The sequence below is a fragment of the Pygocentrus nattereri genome, chromosome 10 (assembly GCF_015220715.1).
Source record: "Pygocentrus nattereri isolate fPygNat1 chromosome 10, fPygNat1.pri, whole genome shotgun sequence".
NCBI lineage: Eukaryota > Metazoa > Chordata > Actinopteri > Characiformes > Serrasalmidae > Pygocentrus > Pygocentrus nattereri.
The window spans coordinates 43,345,157-43,372,145 of record NC_051220.1 but is presented as its reverse complement, the minus strand read 5'-3'; the positions used below and the strand labels follow the sequence as shown (position 1 = coordinate 43,372,145).

The 26,989-nt window shown below is 42.9% G+C and overlaps 1 protein-coding gene across 2 annotated transcripts; it reads right to left on the bottom strand.

The window, feature by feature from the left end:
- Positions 1–4,670: 4,670 nt before the first annotated feature.
- khk (ketohexokinase) lies at positions 4,671–25,046 on the bottom strand. 2 transcript variants are annotated; one of them, XM_037542302.1, is made up of 8 exons: positions 24,815–25,046; positions 23,861–23,977; positions 22,107–22,241; positions 15,257–15,329; positions 13,975–14,121; positions 13,722–13,810; positions 5,930–6,087; positions 4,671–5,072 (listed from the first exon to the last, which is right to left on the bottom strand). In XM_037542302.1, the coding sequence occupies exons 1-8, from the start codon at positions 24,910–24,912 to the stop codon at positions 4,984–4,986; spliced, it is 906 nt and encodes a 301-aa protein (XP_037398199.1). In that variant the 5' UTR covers positions 24,913–25,046; the 3' UTR covers positions 4,671–4,983. The 2 variants fall into 2 exon arrangements, with proteins under 2 accessions (XP_037398199.1, XP_037398198.1); XM_037542301.1 differs by lacking the exon at positions 22,107–22,241 and adding an exon at positions 20,949–21,083.
- Positions 25,047–26,989: the final 1,943 nt, after the last annotated feature.

Here is a 26,989-nt window from a genome sequence, read left to right as displayed (position 1 = left end):
CAGTATGAATCTGCAGTGTGTAGTTTTACAGTCTGACTGTAATAATTGTGGAGTGATTTTAATCCAGTATGAATCTGTAGTGTGTAGTTTTACAGTCTGACTGTAATAATTGTGGAGCGATTTTAATCCAGTATGAATCTGCAGTGTGTAGTTTTACAGTCTGACTGTAATAATTGTGGAGTGATTTTAATCCAGTATTAATCTGCAGTGTGTAGTTTTACAGTCTGACTGTAATAATTGTGGAGTGATTTTAATCCAGTATGAATCTGCAGTGTGTAGTTTCACAGTCTGACTGTAATAATTGTGGAGTGATTTTAATCCAGTATGAATCTGCAGTGTGTAGTTTTACCGTCTGATGGTAATAATTGTGGAGTGATTTTAATCCAGTATGAATCTGCAGTGTGTAGTTTTACCGTCTGATGGTAATAATTGTGGAGTGATTTTAATCCAGTATGAATCTGCAGTGTGTAGTTTTACCGTCTGATGGTAATAATTATGGAGTGATTTTAATCCAGTATGAATCTGCAGTGTGTGTAGTTTTACAGAATGACTGTAATAATTATGGAGTGATTTTAATCCAGTATGAATCTGCAGTGTGTAGTTTTACAGTCTGGCTGTAATAATTGTGGAGTGATTTTAATCCAGTATGAATCTGCAGCGTGTGCAGTTTTACAGTCTGACTGTAATAATTGTGGAGTGATTTTAATTCAGTATGAATCTGCAGTGTGTGTAGGTTTACAGTCTGACTGTAATAATTGTGGAGTGATTTTAATCCAGTATGAATCTGCAGCGTGTAGTTTTATAGTCTGACGGTAATAATTGTGGAGTGATTTTAATCCAGTATGAATCTGCAGTGTGTAGTTTTACAGTCTGACTGTAATAATTGTGGAGTGATTTTAATCCAGTATGAATCTGCAGCGTGTAGTTTTACAGTCTGACTGTAATAATTGTGGAGTGATTTTAATCCAGTATGAATCTGCAGTGTGTAGTTTTACAGTCTGATTGTAATAATTGTGGAGTGATTTTAATCCAGTTTGAATCTGCAGTGTGTAGTTTTACAGTCTGACTGTAATAATTGTGGAGTGATTTTAATCCAGTATGAATCTGCAGTGTGTAGTTTTACAGACTGACTGTAATAATTATGGAGTGATTTTAATCCAGTATGAATCTGCAGTGTGTAGTTTTACAGTCTGACTGTAATAATTGTGGAGTGATTTTAATCCAGTATGAATCTGTAGTGTGTAGTTTTACAGTCTGACGGTAATAATTGTGGAGTGATTTTAATCCAGTATGAATCTGCAGTGTGTAGTTTTACAGTCTGACTGTAATAATTGTGGAGCGATTTTAATCCAGTATGAATCTGCAGCGTGTGTAGTTTTACAGTCTGACGGTAATAATTGTGGAGTGATTTTAATCCAGTATGAATCTGCAGTGTGTAGTTTTACAGTCTGACTGTAATAATTGTGGAGTGATTTTAATCCAGTGTGAATCTGCAGAGTGTGTAGTTTTACAGTCTGACGGTAATAATTGTGGAGTGATTTTAATCCAGTATGAATCTGCAGTGTGTGTAGTTTTACAGTCTGACTGTAATAATTGTGGAGTGATTTTAATCCAGTATGAATCTGCAGCGTGTAGTTTTACAGTCTGACTGTAATAATTGTGGAGTGATTTTAATCTAGTATGAATCTGCAGTGTGTAGGTTTACAGTCTGACTGTAATAATTGTGGAGTGATTTTAATCCAGTATGAATCTGCAGTGTGTGTAGTTTTACAGTCTGACTGTAATAATTATGGAGTGATTTTAATCCAGTATGAATCTGCAGTGTGTAGATTTGCAGTCTGATGGTAATAATTGTGGAGTGATTTTAATCCAGTATGAATTTGCAGTGTGTAGTTTTACAGACTGACTGTAATAATTATGGAGTGATTTTAATCCAGTATGAATCTGCAGTGTGTAGTTTTACAGTCTGACTGTAATAATTGTGGAGTGATTTTAATCCAGTATGAATCTGTAGTGTGTAGTTTTACAGTCTGACTGTAATAATTGTGGAGCGATTTTAATCCAGTATGAATCTGCAGTGTGTAGTTTTACAGTCTGACTGTAATAATTGTGGAGTGATTTTAATCCAGTATTAATCTGCAGTGTGTAGTTTTACAGTCTGACTGTAATAATTGTGGAGTGATTTTAATCCAGTATGAATCTGCAGTGTGTAGTTTTACAGTCTGACTGTAATAATTGTGGAGTGATTTTAATCCAGTATGAATCTGCAGTGTGTAGTTTTACCGTCTGATGGTAATAATTGTGGAGTGATTTTAATCCAGTATGAATCTGCAGTGTGTAGTTTTACCGTCTGATGGTAATAATTGTGGAGTGATTTTAATCCAGTATGAATCTGCAGTGTGTAGTTTTACCGTCTGATGGTAATAATTATGGAGTGATTTTAATCCAGTATGAATCTGCAGTGTGTGTAGTTTTACAGACTGACTGTAATAATTATGGAGTGATTTTAATCCAGTATGAATCTGCAGTGTGTAGTTTTACAGTCTGGCTGTAATAATTGTGGAGTGATTTTAATCCAGTATGAATCTGCAGCGTGTGCAGTTTTACAGTCTGACTGTAATAATTGTGGAGTGATTTTAATTCAGTATGAATCTGCAGTGTGTGTAGGTTTACAGTCTGACTGTAATAATTGTGGAGTGATTTTAATCCAGTATGAATCTGCAGCGTGTAGTTTTATAGTCTGACGGTAATAATTGTGGAGTGATTTTAATCCAGTATGAATCTGCAGCGTGTAGTTTTACAGTCTGACTGTAATAATTGTGGAGTGATTTTAATCCAGTATGAATCTGCAGCGTGTAGTTTTACAGTCTGACTGTAATAATTGTGGAGTGATTTTAATCCAGTATGAATCTGCAGCGTGTAGTTTTACAGTCTGACTGTAATAATTGTGGAGTGATTTTAATCCAGTATGAATCTGCAGCGTGTAGTTTTACAGTCTGACTGTAATAATTGTGGAGTGATTTTAATCCAGTATGAATCTGCAGTGTGTAGTTTTACAGTCTGACTGTAATAATTGTGGAGAGATTTTAATCCAGTATGAATCTGCAGTGTGTAGTTTTACAGTCTGACTGTAATAATTGTGGAGAGATTTTAATCCAGTATGAATCTGCAGTGTGTTTAGTTTTACAGTCTGACTGTACTAATTATGGAGTGATTTTAATCCAGTATGAATCTGCAGTGTGTAGTTTTACAGTCTGATTGTAATAATTGTGGAGTGATTTTAATCCAGTTTGAATCTGCAGTGTGTAGTTTTACAGTCTGACTGTAATAATTGTGGAGTGATTTTAATCCAGTATGAATCTGCAGTGTGTAGTTTTACAGACTGACTGTAATAATTATGGAGTGATTTTAATCCAGTATGAATCTGCAGTGTGTAGTTTTACAGTCTGACTGTAATAATTGTGGAGTGATTTTAATCCAGTATGAATCTGTAGTGTGTAGTTTTACAGTCTGACGGTAATAATTGTGGAGTGATTTTAATCCAGTATGAATCTGCAGTGTGTAGTTTTACAGTCTGACTGTAATAATTGTGGAGCGATTTTAATCCAGTATGAATCTGCAGCGTGTGTAGTTTTACAGTCTGACGGTAATAATTGTGGAGCGATTTTAATCCAGTATGAATCTGCAGTGTGTAGTTTTACAGTCTGACTGTAATAATTGTGGAGTGATTTTAATCCAGTGTGAATCTGCAGAGTGTGTAGTTTTACAGTCTGACGGTAATAATTGTGGAGTGATTTTAATCCAGTATGAATCTGCAGTGTGTGTAGTTTTACAGTCTGACTGTAATAATTGTGGAGTGATTTTAATCCAGTATGAATCTGCAGTGTGTGTAGTTTTACAGTCTGACTGTAATAATTGTGGAGTGATTTTAATCCAGTATGAATCTGCAGAGTGTGTAGTTTTACAGTCTGACGGTAATAATTGTGGAGTGATTTTAATCCAGTATGAATCTGCAGTGTGTGTAGTTTTACAGTCTGACTGTAATAATTGTGGAGTGATTTTAATCCAGTATGAATCTGCAGTGTGTAGTTTTACAGTCTGACGGTAATAATTGTGGAGTGATTTTAATCCAGTATGAATCTGCAGCGTGTAGTTTTACAGTCTGACGGTAATAATTGTGGAGTGATTTTAATCCAGTATGAATCTGCAGTGTGTAGTTTTACAGTCTGTCTGTAATAATTGTGGAGTGATTTTAATCCAGTATGAATCTGCAGTGTGTAGTTTTACAGTCTGACTGTAATAATTGTGGAGAGATTTTAATCCAGTATGAATCTGCAGTGTGTAGTTTTACAGTCTGACTGTAATAATTGTGGAGAGATTTTAATCCAGTATGAATCTGCAGTGTGTAGTTTTACAGTCTGACTGTAATAATTGTGGAGAGATTTTAATCCAGTATGAATCTGCAGTGTGTAGTTTTACAGTCTGACTGTAATAATTGTGGAGATATTTTAATCCAGTATGAATCTGCAGTGTGTAGTTTTACAGTCTGACTGTAATAATTGTGGAGAGATTTTAATCCAGTATGAATCTGCAGTGTGTAGTTTTACAGTCTGACTGTAATAATTGTGGAGAGATTTTAATCCAGTATGAATCTGAGAAGGTTGGTGGTGTGCAGTGATTAGCAACATGGCTAATACATTTTGTTTATTCGCTCATGTAATTCACACTTTTCATTTCTTTGCCACGTTTGAATAAAGACATGTTGTTAATTACAAAATCCACCTTAATTATCTAGACATAAACTCAGTGTTATTCAATCACCTACAGCTGCTGATCAGCTGAGAGAGGAATCTGGAATGTTAGGCTTCCACAGAAAGAGGACTTTTAACGGCCACTCTTAACAGCCACGTTTCCCTCATTTAATCAGCCGGTCCTGGGTTTAGGATCTGCTCTGCTTCACTGTTCTTCTCTTTTGCACCACGTTCACGGCAGAATCCCATCGTATCCATGGATACCGCACTTTTTGCCGGCAATCTGGCAACCAAATGTGAGCGCTTCCTGTAGAGTCCCACCTGCAGCAAGGAGAACGGAGCAGATTTGAGCTGACGCTTCACAGTTATATGGCACAAAGTCAAAGGCCTGCTTTAAGAGTGGAAAGATTTTGGTAGTTTATTAACGCCACAGTCAGGAAAAGCTAAAGCCGAGCTTCACGCAGGACCTGCTCTGAATACAGCAAAGACAGGAACTGTGTGTTAAGCAGGCCGGTGTGGTTCAAAAAGGCTTTAAACACACTCGTAACTAGAAGTGTGTGGTATGGACAAACATTTAAATCATAGTATAATTCAAATTACGGGCACTTTTGGATTATACTAGAGTATATATTTACAAATAAAATCATTTTAGATGATTAACTAACCCTATTTTTGTAGGTTACTGTCATATTTGTAAACAGCGCGAAACGACTCTGCATAACCGCAACAGGACTGACACGCCAAGTCTCAAGTCTCCGTCTCTGTCATGCAGTGTAACCACATAATCAGGTCTGTTAGGGAGTTCTGAACAACACACTGTTTGAAACTAGCGTATCACTGCTGTCGACAGAAAACCTAAAATCATCTCCAAAACGGGAACTTTACAGGAGAAGGAAAAACATGCTTTACTTTTAATGGAAGTCAATGGAACCAGACGTCTTTCCAAGCCATTTTGGGCCGTTTCTTTTGGTCCATTCATCATGAAATTTCCACACAATGTAAAGGACAATAGACATTTTCACATTATGACAAAAACTGAAAAACGTTTTCTTCCGACAGCAGCGATATATCGTATGTGTGTGTGTGTGTGTGTGTGTGTGTGTGTGTGTGTGTGTGTGTGTGTGTGTGTGTGTGTGTGTGTGACGGACGTATATATCATACATGACAGGCAGGATTACCCCTTGATAGACTGTAGATGACCGATGCATTAAATGTGTCCCCTGCGCCGAGTGTGTCTACAACTTTCTCAGGGGGAAAAGCATCAGAGTGGACCACAACTCCATCTGGACCCATCGCGTCCGCACCCTTTTCTGCCCAGGCACAGATCAGCACAGCCCTGGAAGATTGATATGAAACTTGCATGAATGTTTATCTCTGCAGAGCAAAAAGGAAGAAAAGCAAAGTCAACTATCAATGTGGCGGCACTGAAGTCTGAGATAAATCTTGTAGAGCAATGGCGTCATCTAGTGGCCGCTTCTATACAGAGTCCATATGCTTGCATGCATAGTGTACATGGTTAAGGTGTATAAGTGGCCACTTAGTCAAAAACACTAACCCTGGACATTCACTCACTGGCCACTTTAATAGAAACGCTAACCCTGGACATTCACTCACTGGCCACTTTAATAGAAACGCTAACCCTGGACATTCACTCACTGGCCACTTTATTAGAAACGCTAACCCTGGACATTCACTCACTGGCCACTTTAATAGAAACGCTAACCCTGGACATTCACTCACTGGCCACTTTAATAGAAACGCTAACCCTGGACATTCACTCACTGGCCACTTTATTAGAAACGCTAACCCTGGACATTCACTCACTGGCCACTTTATTAGAAACGCTAACCCTGGACATTCACTCACTGGTCACTTTATTAGAAACGCTAACCCTGGACATTCACTCACTGGCCACTTTATTAGAAACGCTAACCCTGGACATTCACTCACTGGCCACTTTATTAGAAACGCTAACCCTGTATATTCACTCACTGGCCACTTTATTAGAAACGCTAACCCTGTATATTCACTCACTGGCCACTTTATTAGAAACGCTAACCCTGTATATTCACTCACTGGCCACTTTATTAGAAACGCTAACCCTGGACATTCACTCACTGGCCACTTTATTAGAAACGCTAACCCTGGACATTCACTCACTGGCCACTTTATTAGAAACGCTAACCCTGGACATTCACTCACTGGCCACTTTATTAGAAACGCTAACCCTGTATATTCACTCACTGGCCACTTTATTAGAAACGCTAACCCTGGACATTCACTCACTGGCCACTTTATTAGAAACGCTAACCCTGTATATTCACTCACTGGCCACTTTATTAGAAACGCTAACCCTGGACATTCACTCACTGGCCACTTTATTAGAAACGCTAACCCTGTATATTCACTCACTGGCCACTTTATTAGAAACGCTAACCCTGGACATTCACTCACTGGCCACTTTATTAGAAACGCTAACCCTGTATATTCACTCACTGGCCACTTTATTAGAAACGCTAACCCTGTATATTCACTCACTGGCCACTTTATTAGAAACGCTAACCCTGGACACTCACTGGTCACTTTATTAGAAACGCTAACCCTGGACATTCACTCACTGGCCACTTTATTAGAAACGCTAACCCTGGACATTCACTCACTGGCCACTTTATTAGAAACGCTAACCCTGGACATTCACTCACTGGCCACTTTATTAGAAACGCTAACCCTGTATATTCACTCACTGGCCACTTTAATAGGAACGATAACCCTGGACATTCACTCACTGGCCACTTTATTAGAAACGCTAACCCTGTATATTCACTCACTGGCCACTTTATTAGAAACGCTAACCCTGGACATTCACTCACTGGCCACTTTATTAGAAACGCTAACCCTGGGGGGGCGCTAGTGAGCAGCGTATGGAGTAGACGTGATTGAGGGAGCTCCTCTGCGCCAAACCTTTAAAAATTCTTTTTTTGCGCCATCTGTCAATAAATTATCAGTATTTGTTTAGCTCACGTTGAAAGTGAACATCTGCTGCTCTACGGAACTAAAATGCCACCAAAAGCTTCGAAACAACCGAAAGAATCTCTGCAGTCGGCTACAGGCATGGAGGACTCCATTAGCCGCGAAGCTAGCCAAGCAATTAGCGACGAGGCTCTGCCTCTGGTCTGGGAAAAAGTGTCTAACAAGATCTTGAAGACAATAAATGAGAGGTTTGATAAACTTGAACTGTCCTTCCAGACTTTGCAAACCACGCTACAGACAGTCACGGAGAAGATGAATGCCGCTGAGGAGCAAATTCAAGAACACGAGGCTCGCATTAGCTCGCTTGAAACGGCACTGACGGAGACCCAGAGGAAGAACGAACTCCTCAGGTTAAAACTCGACGACTTGGAGGGCCGGTCACGCCGTAATAACATCAAAATAGTCGGAGTGCCAGAAGGAGAGGAAAAGGGAAAGCCAGTGGAGTTTGTCGCCGGGCTACTCCCCAAGTTGCTTGGAGCTACGCACTTCGCGGAGCCACTCATCGTTGACCGGGCCCATCGTGTGCTCCAGCCCAAACCCCCAGAAGGAGCAAAACCCCGCACGATCATCGCTCGTGTTCATTTCTACACCGAGAAGGAGCGGATTTTGCGACTTAGAGCCGGACGCAACCTCGACTACAACGGTCACAAAGTATACATCTTTCCAGACTACACGGCGGAGGTGCTGAGCCAACGGAGGAGCTTCAGGGATGTCATGCAAGCGCTTCGAGCGCTACAGGTGACTCACACGCTCCGTTTTCCCGCAAAACTCTGTGTCCAGCATAACGGTCAGCTCAAGAGCTTCACCTCCCCTGCTGAAGCGGCTAGATTTGTGGAATCTGACCTTAAACAAGTCTGAACAAGGACTATAATACTATAGTCACTGGCTGGTTTCAGCGGTAATGCCGTTTAATAGCGCTTTTCGGGGTTCATTATAGATGGTGCTATTTTATTTTCTTTACATACTTAAATAAGGCGCGGAGGAGCTGAGGAGGTAGTGTAACTTAGCTGTAGCTTCATCAGAGATTTGTTTAGGTCTCTGTGCACTTAGTGTTCCTGTCTTCAAGGGTTAATACAGTGCTGCTCCTCTGCAGGAGCTTACTGAGTTGGGGTGGAATGTTTTACTGGGTGTTGACGTTGGGTTATGTTATTTTTCCCCTTTCATTCCTGTTTTGTCCTGTTTTTTTTTTTTTTTTTTTTTTTTTTTTTTTCAGGCTGTCGCCCTACTTTTTCTTTTTTTATCCCTTAGACTTAGATGTCTGTAATTAACAATGCTGGGGCGGGGGTCACTATTGCCTCTTGGAATGTGAGGGGGCTGGGTCACCCAATTAAAAGAGGTAGGGTTTTCTCACATTTGAAATCCCTTAAGGCTGACATCATCTTCCTCCAGGAAACCCATATTGCTAAGACACAACAAAGTAGACTCAGAGTTAATTGTGTGTCCCAGGTCTATCAAGCAACATTCACTTCCAAAGCTAGAGGTGTTGCTATTCTCTTCCGTAAAAACATCCCATTTCATCTAGAAGCTATAGTTTCTGATCCTCAGGGTAGATATGTTATAGTCTCGGGTCACATTAACTCTTTTCCGTTGACTTTGGTTAATGTTTATGGCCCAAATTTTGATGCACCTGATTTTTTTTGTAAATTGTTTGATGCTGTTCCAGAGGATAATTTTACCAACATTGTAATGGGCGGTGATTTTAATTGCTTCCTGGATCCTTATATGGACAGACTTTCTCAAAGGCCACCACCTGTGCTATTGTCAGTTAATGTGTTAAAAAATCTACTGAATTCTAGGAACCTGGTAGACATATGGAGATCGCAGCATCCAACTCAGAAAGAATTTTCTTTTTATTCTCATGTACACAAGTCATATACCAGGATTGACTATTTTTTGGTGAATTCTGAACTTATTTCTAATGTGGAAGACACCAAGTGTCATAATATTTTGATTTCAGATCACTGTCCAATTACTCTCCAACTTAAATGTAATATAGCTAAAGAAAAATATAGTTGGCGTTTCAACCCTCTTTTACTTAAAGATCCACTATTTAATAAATATATTATGTCAAAACTAAACGAATTCCTAGAAATTAATGACAACGGTGAGGTTTCAGATTGTACTCTCTGGGAGTCCCTGAAGGTAGTCATGAGAGGTTATGTTCTCATACGAAGCACAAAAAAAGAAAACGAACAGCGACAGACTTTTAGAAATACAAAGGGAACTTACATTAATTGAACATGCACATAGATCATCTCTTGCACAGTCAGACTACAATAAAATATTAAAACTAAAAGATGAATATAATTCAATTCTTAGTAAATGTGTGGAAACTTCTTTACTTAAAATGAAACACAAATATTTTGAACTGGGAGATAAGCCTGAGAGATTATTGGCCAGACAATTAAAAGGAATACAATCCAAACAAGCTATTCATAGGATCAAAGCGAAGTCTGGTGACGTACTTACAGATCCAAAGCAAATAAACAGTTGTTTCAGGGAGTTCTACTCTAATCTATATTCTTCTTCTTTGGAGGTAAATGAGGAAGATTCTAACCTTTTTTTCGATAAACTTGTAATACCACAGTTACCTGAGTTCTGCAAAATTGAATTGGATGCTCCAATATTAGAAACTGAACTTATGGAAGCTATTCAGGCTTTCCCTTCAGGCAAAAGTCCCGGCCCGGATGGATTTGGGTCTGAATTTTACAAGGCTTTTAGTAAACAACTTGTCCCCTATATGCTAAGGATGATAAATGATTCGGTTAGGAATAAAAAGTTGCCCAGCTCCCTGTACGAAGCAAATATTATCTTATTGTTGAAAAAAGGAAAAGAAGACTCAGACCCTGCTTCTTATAGACCAATAGCACTCTTAAACTTCGATCAAAAAGTTCTAACTAAGGTTATGTCGATTAGACTTGGAAAGCATATCTCTAAGATAATTCACACAGATCAGACTGGGTTCATACCAGGTAGATTCTCATTTGCGAATACACGTCTCCTCCTCAACATTTTATACTCTGACAAAATTAAAGATAAAGAGGCTGCAATTATATCACTGGATGCCCAGAAGGCTTTCGATCAGTTAGAATGGCCCTATATGTTTGAGGTGCTCAAAAGATTTGGATTTGGTGATTTTTTCATTTCACTGGTCAAGATGCTTTATCTTTGTCCTGTGTCAACTATATCTACTAATAGGGAGCGCTCCAGTCCATTTGAACTACACCGTGGGGTCCGGCAAGGGGACCCTTTGTCCCCTCTTCTTTTTGATCTAGCTCTCGAACCACTGGCAATAGGGATCAGGAATCATCCACAGATTCATGGCATTAAATGTGGAGACACTGAAAGTCTTGTGAATTTATATGCAGATGACTTGCTGATTTTTATATCTGACCCAGAGCTGTCTGTTCCCAACTTATTAAATTATATAGATGCTTTTAGTAGACTTTCAGGTTATTCAATCAATTGGAACAAGAGTGAATTTATGTGCATTACTAATAACCTTAGTCCTAGTTTCTTGAGATCATTGCCATTTAAAATAATTGATGATCATTTTACATATCTAGGCCTTAAGATATCAAGAAATCCTAAACACCTCTTCAAACTAAATTTTCTACATATGGTTGGTAAACTAAAAGCGAATATTGAATGCTGGAAGCTACTTCCTTTATCAATGATTGGACGTATTAATGCTATCAAAATGGTGACTTTATCACGATTCTTATATCTCTTTCAAAACATACCAATTTTTCTCCCTTCATCATTTTTTAGGCAATTAGACTCAATTATTTGCTCATTTGTCTGGGCCTATAAGCCCCCTCGTATTTCAAAAAGACATTTGCAAAGGCCGACAGCACTCGGGGGCCTAGGCCTGCCGGTGTTTAAGCAGTATTACTGGGCAGCCAATGCTAGGGTTCTTACCTATTGGCAGAAGGGAATCATAGATCACTCACTACCTGATGGGGCTCCACTGTGGTTAAGTATAGAGGCACAGTCATTAACTAATACCTCTTTACCAGTTTTACTGTTTTCCACGACGAAATCTCTCAAGAGAACAATTGGTAATAATTTTATAATTAAAAATTCCTTAAGGATTCTGAATCAAATTAAGAGGTTTCTTTCTCTGCCTCCAGTCTCCAGCTATACTCCTATAGCTCATAACCATTTTTTTGTTCCAGGCCAGTTAGATAATGTGTTTCTTACATGGAGAGAGAAGGGTTTACAATGCATCAAAGATTTTTATTTTGACAATAGCTTTGCTTCCTTTACTCAGCTTAAAATTAAATATAGTCTTCCTTCTTCTCACTTTTTTCGATATTTGCAGGTTAGACACTATGTTCAAAAAAATGTACCCTCTTTTTCAATTAAACCAAAAGAACCTGTTTTATACGACTTGCTATTTTCTCCGCCTGACGCTGGACACTTGGTGTCCAAATTTATTGCTGCATTATCGCCATCAGACAATACTACCCCCCTAAAGGTAGGGTGGGCCAATGAGTTGGGTGCTGCAATTTCTGATGATATGTGGGAGGAATGTTTGTCCAGTATTCATCGTTGCTCAGTCAACTCCAGGTATAGACTCATACAGTTTAAAGTATTACACAGGTTTTACTTTTCTAAAATCAGATTGAACAAAATCTACTCCTCTGTCTCTCCTTTGTGTGATCGATGTCAAACCTCCGAAGGATCCTTGTCTCACTTAATCTGGTCCTGCCCTGTATTGCATGACTATTGGGTTCATATCTTTCATTGGTTCTCTGAAGCATTCAAGGTGGATATTGTTCCAGATTACAAACTTGCTATCTTTGGTTATTTTGACAGTTCTGTTTCTCTTTCATTTGCACAAAAGCAAGCTCTTTTGGCGGGTATGGTTGCAGCTTAAAAAGTCATACTTTTATCTTGGAAATCTCCAGTGGCACCATGCTTTAAGAGGTGGTTAAATGAGATGTTATTCATTATACAAATGGATCGGTTACATTGTAATGACACTAAATCATGTAAACGCTTCCAGAGTGTTTGGGGAATGGTTTTGAATAGTCTGGAGGGGTCCTAGTCTGACACCAGTCCCAGTCTGATATTGGATATACCCCAGCTTGATCTATTGTCATTTAGTCTTTGTAATGCTTGAACTCGACAGCCTGTATTGTATTTTTATTTATTTATTTATTTTTATTTTTTATTTATCTTTATTTATTTTCTTTTCCTTTTTCTTTTTATCTTTCCCTTTATTTGTTCTTGATGCTTTGGTGCTAGTTATTATTTCTGATTGCGTATTGTCATTATTAGCATGGGTTGTGTTTTTCTGTGATTCCTTATAAATAAAGTATATAAAAAAAAAAAAAAAAGAAACGCTAACCCTGGACATTCACTCACTGGCCACTTTATTAGAAACGCTAACCCTGGACATTCACTCACTGGCCACTTTATTAGAAAAGCTAACCCTGGACATTCACTCACTGGCCACTTTATTAGAAACGCTAACCCTGGACATTCACTCACTGGCCACTTTATTAGAAAAGCTAACCCTGGACATTCACTCACTGGCCACTTTAATAGAAACGCTAACCCTGGACATTCACTCACTGGCCACTTTAATAGAAACGCTAACCCTGGACATTCACTCACTGGCCACTTTAATAGAAACGCTAACCCTGTATATTCACTCACTGGCCACTTTAATAGAAACGCTAACCCTGGACATTCACTCACTGGCCACTTTATTAGAAACACTAACCCTGGACATTCACTCACTGGCCACTTCAATAGAAACGCTAACCCTGGACATTCACCCACTGACCACTTTATTAGAAACACCCGCCGTCTAGCTGCACTATGTAGGTGAACATTTACAGACTGCCCATCTGTTGATGTACAGTTTATCTTTATTTGAATGGTTTAATGCAGCTTTAATTGACTTTCTCGTTTGTCAGCGAGACTTACCCCTTCCTCACTCGGCTATAAAAACCCTTCAGAGCGCTGGCGGCTGACTGGAACCCAAAGTGTATAGCCACATCCTTACTGACAAAAACCTGCACAGCAGAAGCATAAAACTCTTTCATCTATGTAGTAAATCACAAAGCCACACGACTCAATCTGAAGCCATGAAAGCCACAGAACAGTGTTTCAAACCAGTGTGCATAAATAAAATGTCCTTTAATAAATTTCTCTCTCTTTCAATAACATTGTGTCCTACCAGGTCTCCGTGAGGGAAAAGCTGGTAGAGCGGCTCTCGGGTTTTCTCTATCTCCACCGAGATGGTGATCTGGTTGCTCTTCTCCTGCTTTCTGTTATACTCCCTCACCTTTTCGATCATCTTCACCTGCTCCGCTGCATTACGACCCTACAGAGGCACAAACAACGAGCTACGGCTAACCAGCTGGGTCAAAGTACAGCGCAGTCAGTTTTGGATCCAGGCCTAATTAATAGGGATTTACCAGTCTGTTCATCTGACACAGGGTTGTGCACAAGGTCTAAAGTTGCCCCAGCAACAGCCCATCTGCCCTCTTTTGCTGGGCTGCCCCCCTGGACGACGATAATATAAAAATACTAATGATAATAATCAGTTCTGCTGTTGGGACCGCAGGAACACAAGTAGCCCATAACTGGACAGAGATGAGGTGGCCCAAAGACATGAAAAGAAAGTAAGCAAGAAAAGGCCCAGTCCCATTTCACCCCTCGGCCCTACCACTGTTCTCGTCTGGGTGTAGGGTCTCCCGATTCCTGTTGAGATAGAGGGGTGGGGTGCAGTGTTGGGGCTACATGACCCTCCAAACGGAGGTTTTTCAGAGACTCCAGACAGAGAGATGAGAAAAAAGAGAAACCGGTGAGACGGAGAACAAGAGACCAGAGAAATGTGAGAATTTACCGTTAAAAAATTACAATAACCCTGTTTTATCTCAAACAAGAATCTGGAGAATCTCTGACTTCAGCTTCATATCACTGAAGAATTAGGGGGGGTGATAATAAATAACTGCCCCCCTCTTTGAAGGCGTATGATCCCTAAATGTAACTAAAGCCCAGCAGTGAGGAGCTGAACTTTCCCCTCCTCTGCTGTCCCTGCAGACGGGCAGGGTCGCCTACAGAGCGGCGCTAGTAGCTGTTAATGAAGTGATGCTCTTTTATTAGAGGGGCTCATTTCAGAGGGAAGATCTCAACCACTGCCCTGTAGCTCAGTTCAGAGGGGTTAGAGTGACACTCTAAATGAGGGGTAGGAGTAGAAATAGGAAATGGGACGGGGCCCAAGTGATACTTTGATGAAGTTTTTTGGTCTTAAAATCCATTCATGGTGGAGGGATTATTATTGTTATAATTATTATTATTATTTCAGATTTTCCACTATTTTCCCACCATCCACATTCCATATAAACAGTCAGCAGACACGAGTAGATTCACTAGTGGTTTTGATGTTGAATAACTGGCTTTGACTGCAGGAATATGTGAACGTTTCTAATTAAAAGCTCACGCTCTGCTCTCACCTCCCAGTGAATCCACTGATACTGGCTCAGGTCCAGCTTTGAGAAATCCTCCGCCGTCACATCCGGCAGGTTGCTGATCAGACAGAGAGCAGATAGGAGCAATTACATTCAGCACTCACTCCGCACTCAGCACTCACTCCGCATTCAGCAGACACTCCGCACTCAGCACTCACTCCGCATTCAGCACTCACTCCGCATTCAGCACTCACTCCGCACTCAGCACTCACTCCGCATTCAGCACTCACTCCGCATTCAGCACTCACTCCGCATTCAGCACTCACTCCGCACTCAGCACTCACTCCGCACTCAGCACTCACTCCGCATTCAGCACTCACTCCGCATTCAGCAGACACTCCGCACTCAGCACTCACTCCGCATTCAGCAGACACTCCGCACTCAGCACTCACTCCGCATTCAGCACTCACTCCGCACTCAGCACTCACTCCGCATTCAGCACTCACTCCGCATTCAGCAGACACTCCGCACTCAGCACTCACTCCGCACTCAGCACTCACTCCGCATTCAGCACTCACTCCGCATTCAGCACTCACTCCGCACTCAGCACTCACTCCGCACTCAGCACGCACTCAGCAGACACTCCGCATTCAGTACTCACTCCGCACTCAGCACTCACTCCGCACTCAGCACTCACTCCGCATTCAGCACTCACTCCGCACTCAGCACTCACTCCACATTCAGCACTCACTCCGCATTCAGCACTCACTCCGCACTCAGCACTCACTCCGCATTCAGCACTCACTCCGCACTCAGCACTCACTCCGCACTCAGCACTCACTCCGCATTCAGCACTCACTCCGCACTCAGCACTCACTCCGCATTCAGCACTCACTCCGCACTCAGCACTCACTCCGCACTCAGCACTCACTCCGCACTCAGCACTCACTCCGCATTCAGCACTCACTCCGCATTCAGCACTCACTCCGCACTCAGCACTCACTCCGCATTCAGCACTCACTCCGCACTCAGCACTCACTCCGCACTCAGCACTCACTCCGCATTCAGCACTCACTCCGCACTCAGCACTCACTCCGCACTCAGCACTCACTCCGCATTCAGCACTCACTCAGCACTCACTCCGCATTCAGCACTCACTCCGCACTCAGCACTCACTCCGCATTCAGCACTCACTCCGCATTCAGCACTCACTCCGCACTCAGCATGCACTCAGCAGACACTCCGCATTCAGTACTCACTCCGCACTCAGCACTCACTCCGCACTCAGCACTCACTCCGCATTCAGTACTCACTCCGCACTCAGCACTCACTCCGCACTCAGCAGACACTCCGCATTCAGCACTCACTCCGCACTCAGCACTCACTCCGCACTCAGCACTCACTCCGCATTCAGCACTCACTCCGCATTCAGCAGGCACTCCGCACTCAGCACTCACTCCGCACTCAGCACTCACTCCGCACTCCGCATTCAGCAGGCACTCCGCACTCAGCACTCACTCCGCACTCAGCACTCACTCCGCACTCCGCATTCAGCAGGCACTCCGCATTCAGCAGGCACTCCGCACTCAGCAGGCACTCCGCATTCAGCAGGCACTCCGCACTCAGCACTCACTCCGCACTCAGCACTCACTCCGCATTCAGCACTCACTCCGCATTCAGCAGACACTCCGCACTCAGCACTCACTCCGCATTCAGCAGACACTCCGCACTCAGCACTCACTCCGCACTCAGCAGACACACCGCACACAGCAGACACTCCGCACTCAGCACTCACTCCGCACTCAGCACTCACTCCGCATTCAGCAGACACTCCGCACTCAGCACTCACTCCGCACTCAGCACTCACTCCGCATTCAGCACTCACTCCGCACACAGCAGACACTCCACACGCAGCACTCACTCCGCACTCAGCACTCACTCCGCATTCAGCAGGCACTCCGCACTCAGCACTCACTCCGCACTCAGCACTCACTCCGCACTCAGCACTCACTCCGCACTCAGCAGACACTCCGCACACAGCAGACACTCCACACGCAGCACTCACTCCGCACTCAGCACTCACTCCGCACTCAGCAGACACTCCACACGCAGCACTCACTCCGCACTCAGCACTCACTCCGCATTCAGCAGGCACTCCGCACTCAGCACTCACTCCGCACTCAGCACTCACTCCGCACTCAGCAGACACTCCGCACACAGCAGGCACTCCGCATCCAGCACTCACTCCGCATCCAGCACTCACTCCGAATTCAGCACTCACTCCGCATCCAGCACTCACTCCGCACTCAGCACTCACTCCGCATTCAGCACTCACTCCGCACTCAGCAGACACTCCGCACTCAGCACTCACTCCGCATTCAGCACTCACTCCGCACTCAGCAGGCACTCCGCACTCAGCAGACACTCCGCACGCAGCAGGCACTCCGCACTCAGTAGGCACAACGGCTCAGACTCTCTGATAATCAACACCAACTAGGCCATAAATTATACTTATGTAACTTTATTGCGCCAAGAAGCAAAACATTTCTGTGTTCGTTGCATAATCCTGACTGTGATTCTTCTCTTCTATTAGAAAGAAGTGCAGTGAATCTCACAGTCAGAATAAAAGAGAACACAAAGTCTGAGAGAAGCTTAAATGGCCCATATATATTAATATACAAACCCAATTCCACAGAGAATTTAAGTCCGTGTGTGAAACGGTAATGAAAACAGTGATCAGTAAATTCTGCTTGAGCTGTTTTACAAAAACACAATATTTGCCTGTTTTATTGCATGAACAAATTTGATGCCTGCAATATGTTCCAGAAAGGTTGGGACAGGAGCGTGTTTACTTCTGTGTTGCATTAGCTTTCTTTTCAGCAGCACTAAAATGGGAACTCAACTGATTTGGAGTTCTAAATTCCCCCATAACTCAGTGTGTGAGGTGTTCAGAGGGTCTGGTGTGAAACGGTTCAGACGTCTTTACAGTGGTGGTGATGGGAACCAGGCGTCACCATGACTACAACACAGATACATACAATTTATTTACCATCCAGAACCACCAGAGAACCTACACGAGTCTTCTGAGCTTATATGGAATGTTGATGCTGGAAAAATAGTGGAAAATCTGGAATAAAAAGTTTTCTTTTATTTTGCATTAGATCATGTTTCATGTACCTTTCTACCATGAATTGATTTAAATAAAATGAATGAATTTCTTAGACCAAAACTTTCACATACCCACCATAAAACAATCAGACATCAGGCAGTGCATTCATAACCACTTCATGCAATATGTTTTTGTGAGGGAGCTTTTAGTTAAAATCCTCAGACGTCTGGTTCCTATAACCATAAACTGATGCGAAGTGTGACGAGTGATGCTGGACACTGTTTTACTCAGTTTAAATGAATAGAGTGTAGAAATTAACTTGAACCTGGCTATTATCAACTCTCTCTGCCGGCGTTCTATAGCAGCGCAGCATCGCATTGCGTGGTTCGTCCGGTGTGCCGTGGCCTGTACAGGTCCTTCATTCTCATATTTTGAGCTTAATAAGACGATGTGTTTTTAATGGGAGACAGTTTTGGACTCCATGCAGGTCAGTCTAGCACCCACACTCTCTGATTACGCAGCCATGCTTCTGTCACACGCGCAGGACGTTTTAAATAAACTTGGATATCTCTGAAAAAGACGGCGTCTAAAAGGCAGTATTATGTTGCTTCGAAATGTGATCAGCGTTAATGGTGCTTTCACAGATATGAGAGATAACCCACTCACCACCCCCCCCCACCCCCCCACACACACACACAGGATTCTGAACCTTACGCTGGTAACAGTCTGGATGGTCCTTTTCTTCTTTGGTCTGGAGAACACAACATCTGAAAGGTCGACTCGTCAGACCACAACACATATCAGTCCATTTCAGATGAACTTGAGCCCAGAGGAGTCGGCGGCGTTTCTGGACGTTTCAGCTGATATACGACGTTGACATGACTTTCACTGTGCAAACTGCATCATTTGTGTTATTTTTAAACAGTTGGATTTTCTGCTGATGTATTTTTGGCAAAGTGGTCTCGACACTCATAAAGGACTCTTCCTTTCCTGGCTGCTCCTTTTATATGCAAGCAAGACCTGTTTTTAGATGTTTTTTTGAAAATTTCACAATGTTCCTAGTCCCAAATTGTTCATGTCCCAACTTTTCTGTAATGTGTTGCAGGCAACAGTTTCAGAATAAACATATAAGAATATTTTGGTTTGAACACAAGACACAGAGGATTTATAACTCACTGTTTTGCATTTCATCTACTCAACTTTTCTGGGTTTGGGTTTTTAGCATGAATATATTTTATACCTTTACTTCACCGTCCACACATGGAAACTAAGCTCGCCTTGAACTATTTCTGTTTTTGTGATGTCATAATGTAGCCCCATCCCGACACACTGAAGTTACAAGGAGTGTTTCAGCTCAGGCAGCTTTTTTGAATGAGGCGCAATACAGGGCAGCCAATCAGAGCAGAGCTAATTAACATATTGCTGTTGTCAGAAGAAAACCTCATATCTACAAAACGGGAACTTTACAGGAGAATGAAAAAAAAAACTACTTTACTTTTAATGTAAGTCAATGGAACCAGAATTGTTTGGTCATTTCGGACCGTTTATTTTAGTCCGTTCATCATGAAGTTTACAAACAATGTAAAGGACAGCAGATATTTTTATGTCAAAAACTGAAAAACAACAAAAATTAAGATATGAGGTTTTCTTCCGACAACAGTGATATGTCAGTCTTACAGGTACAGTAATAAAAGCGGTCTGTTTAATTCTAAATGTGGTCATGTAAACACAAATAATTACATAAAACCACACAAAAATAAAATTAAAATACAAAAATATTAGCTGTATGGGCCCTTTAATAACTACACCTACCTACACAGTCTATATACAGTCACAGACTCAGTTTAAATTGGCTATATTAGTCCTATTAGCGTGTGCGTTTGTGTTTGACATAATTTAAATTATCATACATACTTATGATAATTTATCCAATTCTAATCACATTTGGAATTAGAGGGAAATTATTTGTAGTTCAATTACGAACATATGCAACCAATTTCTGCATGCAGGGTCACAGGGTGGGTCAGAAAGCCATGATTTGTTAATGCCATCTACTTGAACACTGAATTAGTCTGATTATTACAGAGCCACTGCAGAGAGACTTTAACAGCAGTGCTTTAAAGAGGCCACATCTCAGAAAACACAACTTCACATCATATATACATTATTTTGCTGCTTTTGTCTGAATTCATCATGTCTGTGATGTCACATCCATGAACACATTTCCAGATGACCACCCATTTAACCTCCAGCTATTTAGCCCCACCCATTCATCCTACAGCAGTTTAGCCCCACCCATTCAGCCTACCGCGGTTTAGCCCCACCCATTCAGCCTACAGCAGTTTGGCCCCACCCATTCAGCCTACAGCAGTCTAGCCCCACCCATTCAGCCTACAGCAGTTTAGCCCCACCCATTCATACAGTGGTTATACAGAGTGTTTGTAGAGTATGGCACCTTTAAAGTTACATCAAAGACCCAAAACATTTTTGTTGATCAGATTTATCAATTATCTGAGCCCCGAATAACATTCTGAAATTCCATGTGTTCGAGGCGTCTGCAGTGGACTGGTCATCACACACTGAATCTGACGGTCAGGCGACATTTGAGACCCGGCGTTACAGCCTTACGTGTCTGAGAGAACGACAGTGCGTGACCCCGCGCTGGGACTCACAACACAGCAAGCACATGGTGTCTCGCCCCACGGCTGCCACGTAACGCCCGAAACGTCCACCCCACGCCGGACAAAATCACCCACGATGAAACTAGCACAGCAAAGAGAGAAGCACACGGTCCAGGCTTTAGAACCACGGGTCCTGGACGTTTCTGAACCACAGGTGGAGACGTGGAGAGAGAGGAAAAGGCCGGTTTCTAAACAGAACCTGTGAACGTAAACCAGACATGCACCTGCTTCAGGACACCAACAACCCCCTGCAGGGGCAGTTAGTGATCACATCGCCACCTAGTGCTCACAGTGCACAGTGCAGGCAGTGATATAGTGATGACGCACACAGGAGAACGTGCAGTCGCTGTCAGTAGAAAACCTCGTATCTCAGACATGATAGCGTGAAAACCTGCTGTGTGCATTAATATTCTCGATTTACTCGGCATCAGCGTAGATTTCGAATTAAATCCCAGTTCATTTTGGAACAATTCTATCAACCAATTCAGCATGAAGTATTTAACCAATTCACTTTAACCAACAGCAGTTTAGCCCCACCCATTCAGCCTACAGCAGTTTGGCCCCACCCATTCAGCCTACAGCAGTTTAGCCCCACCCATTCAGCCTACAGCAGTTTAGCCCCACCCATTCAGCCTACAGCAGTTTGGCCCCACCCATTCAGCCTACAGCAGTTTGGCCCCACCTATTCAGCCTACAGCAGTTTAGCCCCACCCATTCAGCCTACAGCAGTTTAGCCCCACCCATTCAGCCTACAGCAGTTTGGCCCCACCTATTCAGCCTACAGCAGTTTGGCCCCACCCATTCAGCCTACAGCAGTTTGGCCCACTGAAGTGAACTGGAGTGTTGTTCCTGCTGCAGTTATTGGAATGTGTTATGAGGCACAGTAAAGGGCAGCCAACCCAAGCAGAGCTCATTTGCATAATAGTCTTAAAGGCACAGTAACAGAAACAGCCTGTTGAAATGCAAAAAAAGCAGCTGGAGTTTTCAAATAATAATAAAAAAAAACAACCAAACATAAATGTTACACGTTTTTGCTCTGACAGCAACAATATGCAAATGTGCAAATATAAAACCTCCCAGATTTCTCACTCAGACCCTCACAAACCTGTTCGTGTGCAGGATGGTGCGACTGCCCGTGGTTTCGCTGCTGATAACTACAGATGTTGGAACGGAGCACTTGGCGTGCTCCACGATGAGAGAGATGTCAGTCTCGTACATTTTAAAGTCATTCATGATGAAGCTAAAAGAATAAATCATTATAAAAGAAAACATACAAACACTGAACATGACGAGAGCAAAGAGCGAAACGAGGAACAGATGATTAACGCGCACTGCGCTTATTAATAATAGCGCAACATAACGATTGTGTCACAGCCCCAGACTAGATTCCAGCTCCGAAAGGGGTCATAATCGGAGGTGCGCAGTGATTTTTGTATGACAGGTATAATAACACAGGGTCTCAATAGAGAAGACAACTTCTTATTCAACAGTTTCTAATTACAACTTTCAGTTCCACCTTAAATGGCACAGCTGTTACATTCAGGTGCCCGAGGCCTGTGATAGGAACTATGAGGCTGAAACTGGCTTCTTATTCAAATTTTCCATTCTACCTTAAATGACGCAGCTTTATATTCTAAATGTAACGGCTGCGCCATTTAAGGTGGAACTGAAATTTCAGGACTCAGGCTCCTGAAAGGTAATAGCTGCTCCATTTAAGGTGGAATTGAAATTTCAGGCCTTAGGCGCCTGAAAAGTAATTGCTGTGCCATTTAAGGTGGAACTGAAATTCAGGACACAGGCACCTGGATGTAAAAGCTGTGCCATTTAAGGTGGAACTGAAATTCAGGACTCAGGCACCTGAATGTAACAGCTGTGCCATTTAAGGTGGAACTGAAATTCAGGACTCAGGCACCTGAATGTAACAGCTGCGCCATTTAAGGTGGATCTGAAATTCAGGACACAGGCACCTGAATGTAACAGCTGCGCCATTTAAGGTGGAACTGAAATTCAGGACTCAGGCACCAGAATGTAACAGCTGCGCCATTTAAGGTGGAACTGAAATTCAGGACTCAGGCACCAGAATGTAACAGCTGCGCCATTTAAGGTGGAACTGAAATTCAGGACACAGGCACCTGAATGTAACAGCTGCGCCATTTAAGGTGGAACTGAAATTCAGGACACAGGCACCTGAATGTAACAGCTGCGCCATTTAAGGTGGAACTGAAATTCAGGACACAGGCACCTGAATGTAACAGCTGCGCCATTTAAGGTGGAACTGAAATTCAGGACACGGGCACCTGGATGTAAAAGCTGTGCCATTTAAGGCGGAACTGAAAATTCAAATAAGAAGCCAATTTCTGCCTCGATGTTCCTCTGCTGATAAATGCTGGCAGTTCTATAGGGGGACTATAGGGGGATATAAGGTTTTTGGACCTCTTTATCGGTAAATGAACGTTACATCACAGGTGCTGTTACCTTGACTTACTTAACACTGCTATACAGTTCAATGGTCTGGTGGTCATTTTATACTCAATACTCAGGATCAGTAAGCATGATAAAATCATATTTGTATCTGCAGAAATTTCAAAAAGCTTGTATTCTATTCATTTTACTGCATTTGTAGCCCTACAGAAATAAATTATATATAAAAATATAAAATAAAATAATACTAACGCAGGTACGCTCTTTAAAAAGGTTCTAAAGGCAACTGTTCTACATAGAACCATGAGTTTTATTTATGCTTAAATGGTTCTTTGCATGTGAAATGGTTCCTCATACTGATGGTTTTGTATATGGTTCTATATGGGACCAAATAGGGTTCTGCTATAACTGTGATGTCATTATAGAAATGTTACTTACTCAGCTACAGGTCCATGAGCTACAGAGCCCATGAAAGCACAGGGCGCCCCCAGCTGGGCAAGTATGGTGCAGGAGTTTGATGCGTTTCCCCCTCTCTGCCATCGCTGGGACAAACACCTACCAGCATTCACAAATACACCCATCAGCCACTTCATCAAAACCAACTTGTTTCTACCCTCACTGTCCACTTTATCAGCTCCACTTACTGTATAGCTGCACTCTGTAGTTCTACAGTTACAGACTGTAGTCCATCTGTTTCTCTGATACTCTGTTACCCTGTTCTTCAGTGGTCAGGACCCCCATGGACCCTCACAGAGCAGGTACTATTAGGGTGGTGGGTCATTCTCAGCACTGTGTGTTGCACTGGTCTGAGTAGATCAGACACAGCAGTGTTGCTGGACTGAGAATAGTCAACCAACCAAAAATCTCCAGCGTCCTGTGGGCAGCGTCCTGTGACCACTGATGAAGGACTAGAGGATGACCGACACAAACTGTGCAGCAGCAGATGAGCTGTTGTCTCTGACTTTACATCTACAAGGTAGGAGTGTCTAATAGAGTGGACAGTGAGTGGACAGTGAGTGGACACAGTGTTTAAAAAGTCCAGCAGCACTGATCCAGTGTCTGATCCACTGAAGAACAGGGTAACAGAGTATCAGAGAAACAGATGGACTACAGTCTGTAACTGTAGAACTACAGAGTGGAACTGTACGGTCAGTGGAGCTGATGAAGTGGACAGTGAGTGTAGAAACACTTACAGTAACACTGCCTGGAGAATCAGTCAGTAAACCTGCTGTGCGTCTATAAAGCCCGAGTTTACTGTAATGCATCCACAGACGGCGGTGCAGACTGCTGCATCAGCCCGACTCCGCACTCAGCATTACTGAGCACATTCTCTCCGCAGCGCAGCGCAATAAGCGCAATAAACCCGCTTTACTGTGAAAACCTGCAGCAAACCTTTTGTCCGTGTCCTCTTCCGGATATTTATCCACCACATTTATGATGTCCAGACACACCAGGCCGATGCACAGGATCTTTTTGTCCGTCTGCTCCATGCTGTGGTCAGTACCGGTGGACTGTGGACCCAGAGCGAAGGGCAGTAAGGCGCTGGTGTAACACCGGGTTAGCCCGGGCTGGGGGCACTACCGGAGTTAGAAACATGTCGGACTCGGCTTCGGCTTCCGATGTTTACCGAACACAGACGAAAGCCTCACGGAGCTGTTTATGCAGAGCAGTGAATGGCCGCCAGAGGGCGCGCTGATACAGCTCCAGCAGGCTGCGTTCACTTTTACTCTAAAAGTCCTTTTCTTTTCTTTTCTTTTCTTTTCTTTTCTTTTCTTTTCTTTTCTTTTCTTTTCTTTTCTTTTCTGTCCTTTTCTTTTCTTCTCTGTCCTTTTCTTTTCTGTCCTTTTCTTTTCTTCTCTGTCCTTTTCTTCTCTGTCCTTTTCTTTCCTATCTACTGCTGTTTGAAGCTGTAATCTACTGCCGGCTGGTGCTGTAATCTACTGCCAACTGTAGCTGTAATCTACTGCGGGCTGGTGCTGTAATCTACTGCTGTCTGAAGCTGTAATCTACTGCCGGCTGGTGCTGTAATCTACTGCCGTCTGAAGCTGTAATCTACTGCCAGCTGGTGCTGTAATCTACTGCCGTCTGAAGCTGTAATCTACTGGCGGCTGGTGCTGTAATCTACTGCTGTCTGAAGCTGTAATCTACTGCCAGCTGGTGCTGTAATCTACTGCTGTCTGAAGCTGTAATCTACTGCCGACTGAAGCTGTAATCTACTGCTGTCTGAAGCTGTAATCTACTGCCGTCTGAAGCTGTAATCTACTGCTGTCTGAAGCTGTAATCTACTGCCGTCTGAAGCTGTAATCTACTGCCGGGTGGTGCTGTAATCTACTGCGGGCTGGTGCTGTAATCTACTGCTGTCTGAAGCTGTAATCTACTGCCAGCTGGTGCTGTAATCTACTGCTGTCTGAAGCTGTAATCTACTGCCAGCTGGTGCTGTAATCTACTGCCGGGTGGTGCTGTAATCTACTGCGGGCTGGTGCTGTAATCTACTGCTGTCTGAAGCTGTAATCTACTGCAGGGTGGTGCTGTAATCACATTGTGTAATGTAAAACAGATTAGCGAAACCAACAACAGATTATCTGAAACTAACAACAGATTAGCGAAACTAACAACAGATTATCTGAAACTAACGACAGATTAGCGCAACTAACGACAGATTAAGGAATTCTTTACTCCTCCAGACGAGCATGAAGCCACAGGCACTGCTGCAGGACGGGCCCCCGAGTGTGAGGCGGGCCGAGCGGCGGCCCGTGCGGCGGCGGGCTGGTCAGCTGTTATTGATATTTACTGTGTGGAGAGTCCGGCGTTAGCTTAGCTACGCTAGCTAGCGCTATTAGCATCTACGCTAGCGGCCTCGGAGCAGCTTCTTCGCTCTCACTTTAAAAACCGAGAGAAATAAAAGATGATCTTAATTTTACACGAGATCCTACACGAAATCTACTGCCAGCTGGTGCTGTAATCTACTGCCGTCTGAAGCTGTAATCTACTGGCGGCTGGTGCTGTAATCTACTGCTGTCTGAAGCTGTAATCTACTGCCAGCTGGTGCTGTAATCTACTGCTGTCTGAAGCTGTAATCTACTGCCGTCTGAAGCTGTAATCTACTGCTGTCTGAAGCTGTAATCTACTGCCGTCTGAAGCTGTAATCTACTGCCGGGTGGTGCTGTAATCTACTGCGGGCTGGTGCTGTAATCTACTGCTGTCTGAAGCTGTAATCTACTGCCAGCTGGTGCTGTAATCTACTGCTGTCTGAAGCTGTAATCTACTGCCAGCTGGTGCTGTAATCTACTGCCGGGTGGTGCTGTAATCTACTGCGGGCTGGTGCTGTAATCTACTGCTGTCTGAAGCTGTAATCTACTGCCGGCTGGTGCTGTAATCTACTGCCGGCTGAAGCTGTAATCTACTGCCGGGTGGTGCTGTAATCTACTGCTGTCTGAAGCTGTAATCTACTGCCAGCTGGTGCTGTAATCTACTGCTGTCTGAAGCTGTAATCTACTGCCGACTGAAGCTGTAATCTACTGCCGGCTGGTGCTGTAATCTACTGTTGTCTGAAGCTGTAATCTACTG

Coding starts and splice junctions, on each gene's coding strand:
- khk (XM_037542302.1), bottom strand. CDS start 24,912: ATGGAGCAGACGGACAAAAAGATCCTGTGCATCGGCCTGGTGTGTCTG. Junction 22,242..23,860: donor GCTCATGGACCTGTAGCTGA/GTAAGTAACATT, acceptor TTATTCTTTTAG/CTTCATCATGAATGACTTTA. Junction 5,073..5,929: donor CATCTACAGTCTATCAAGGG/GTAATCCTGCCT, acceptor TCCTTGCTGCAG/GTGGGACTCTACAGGAAGCG.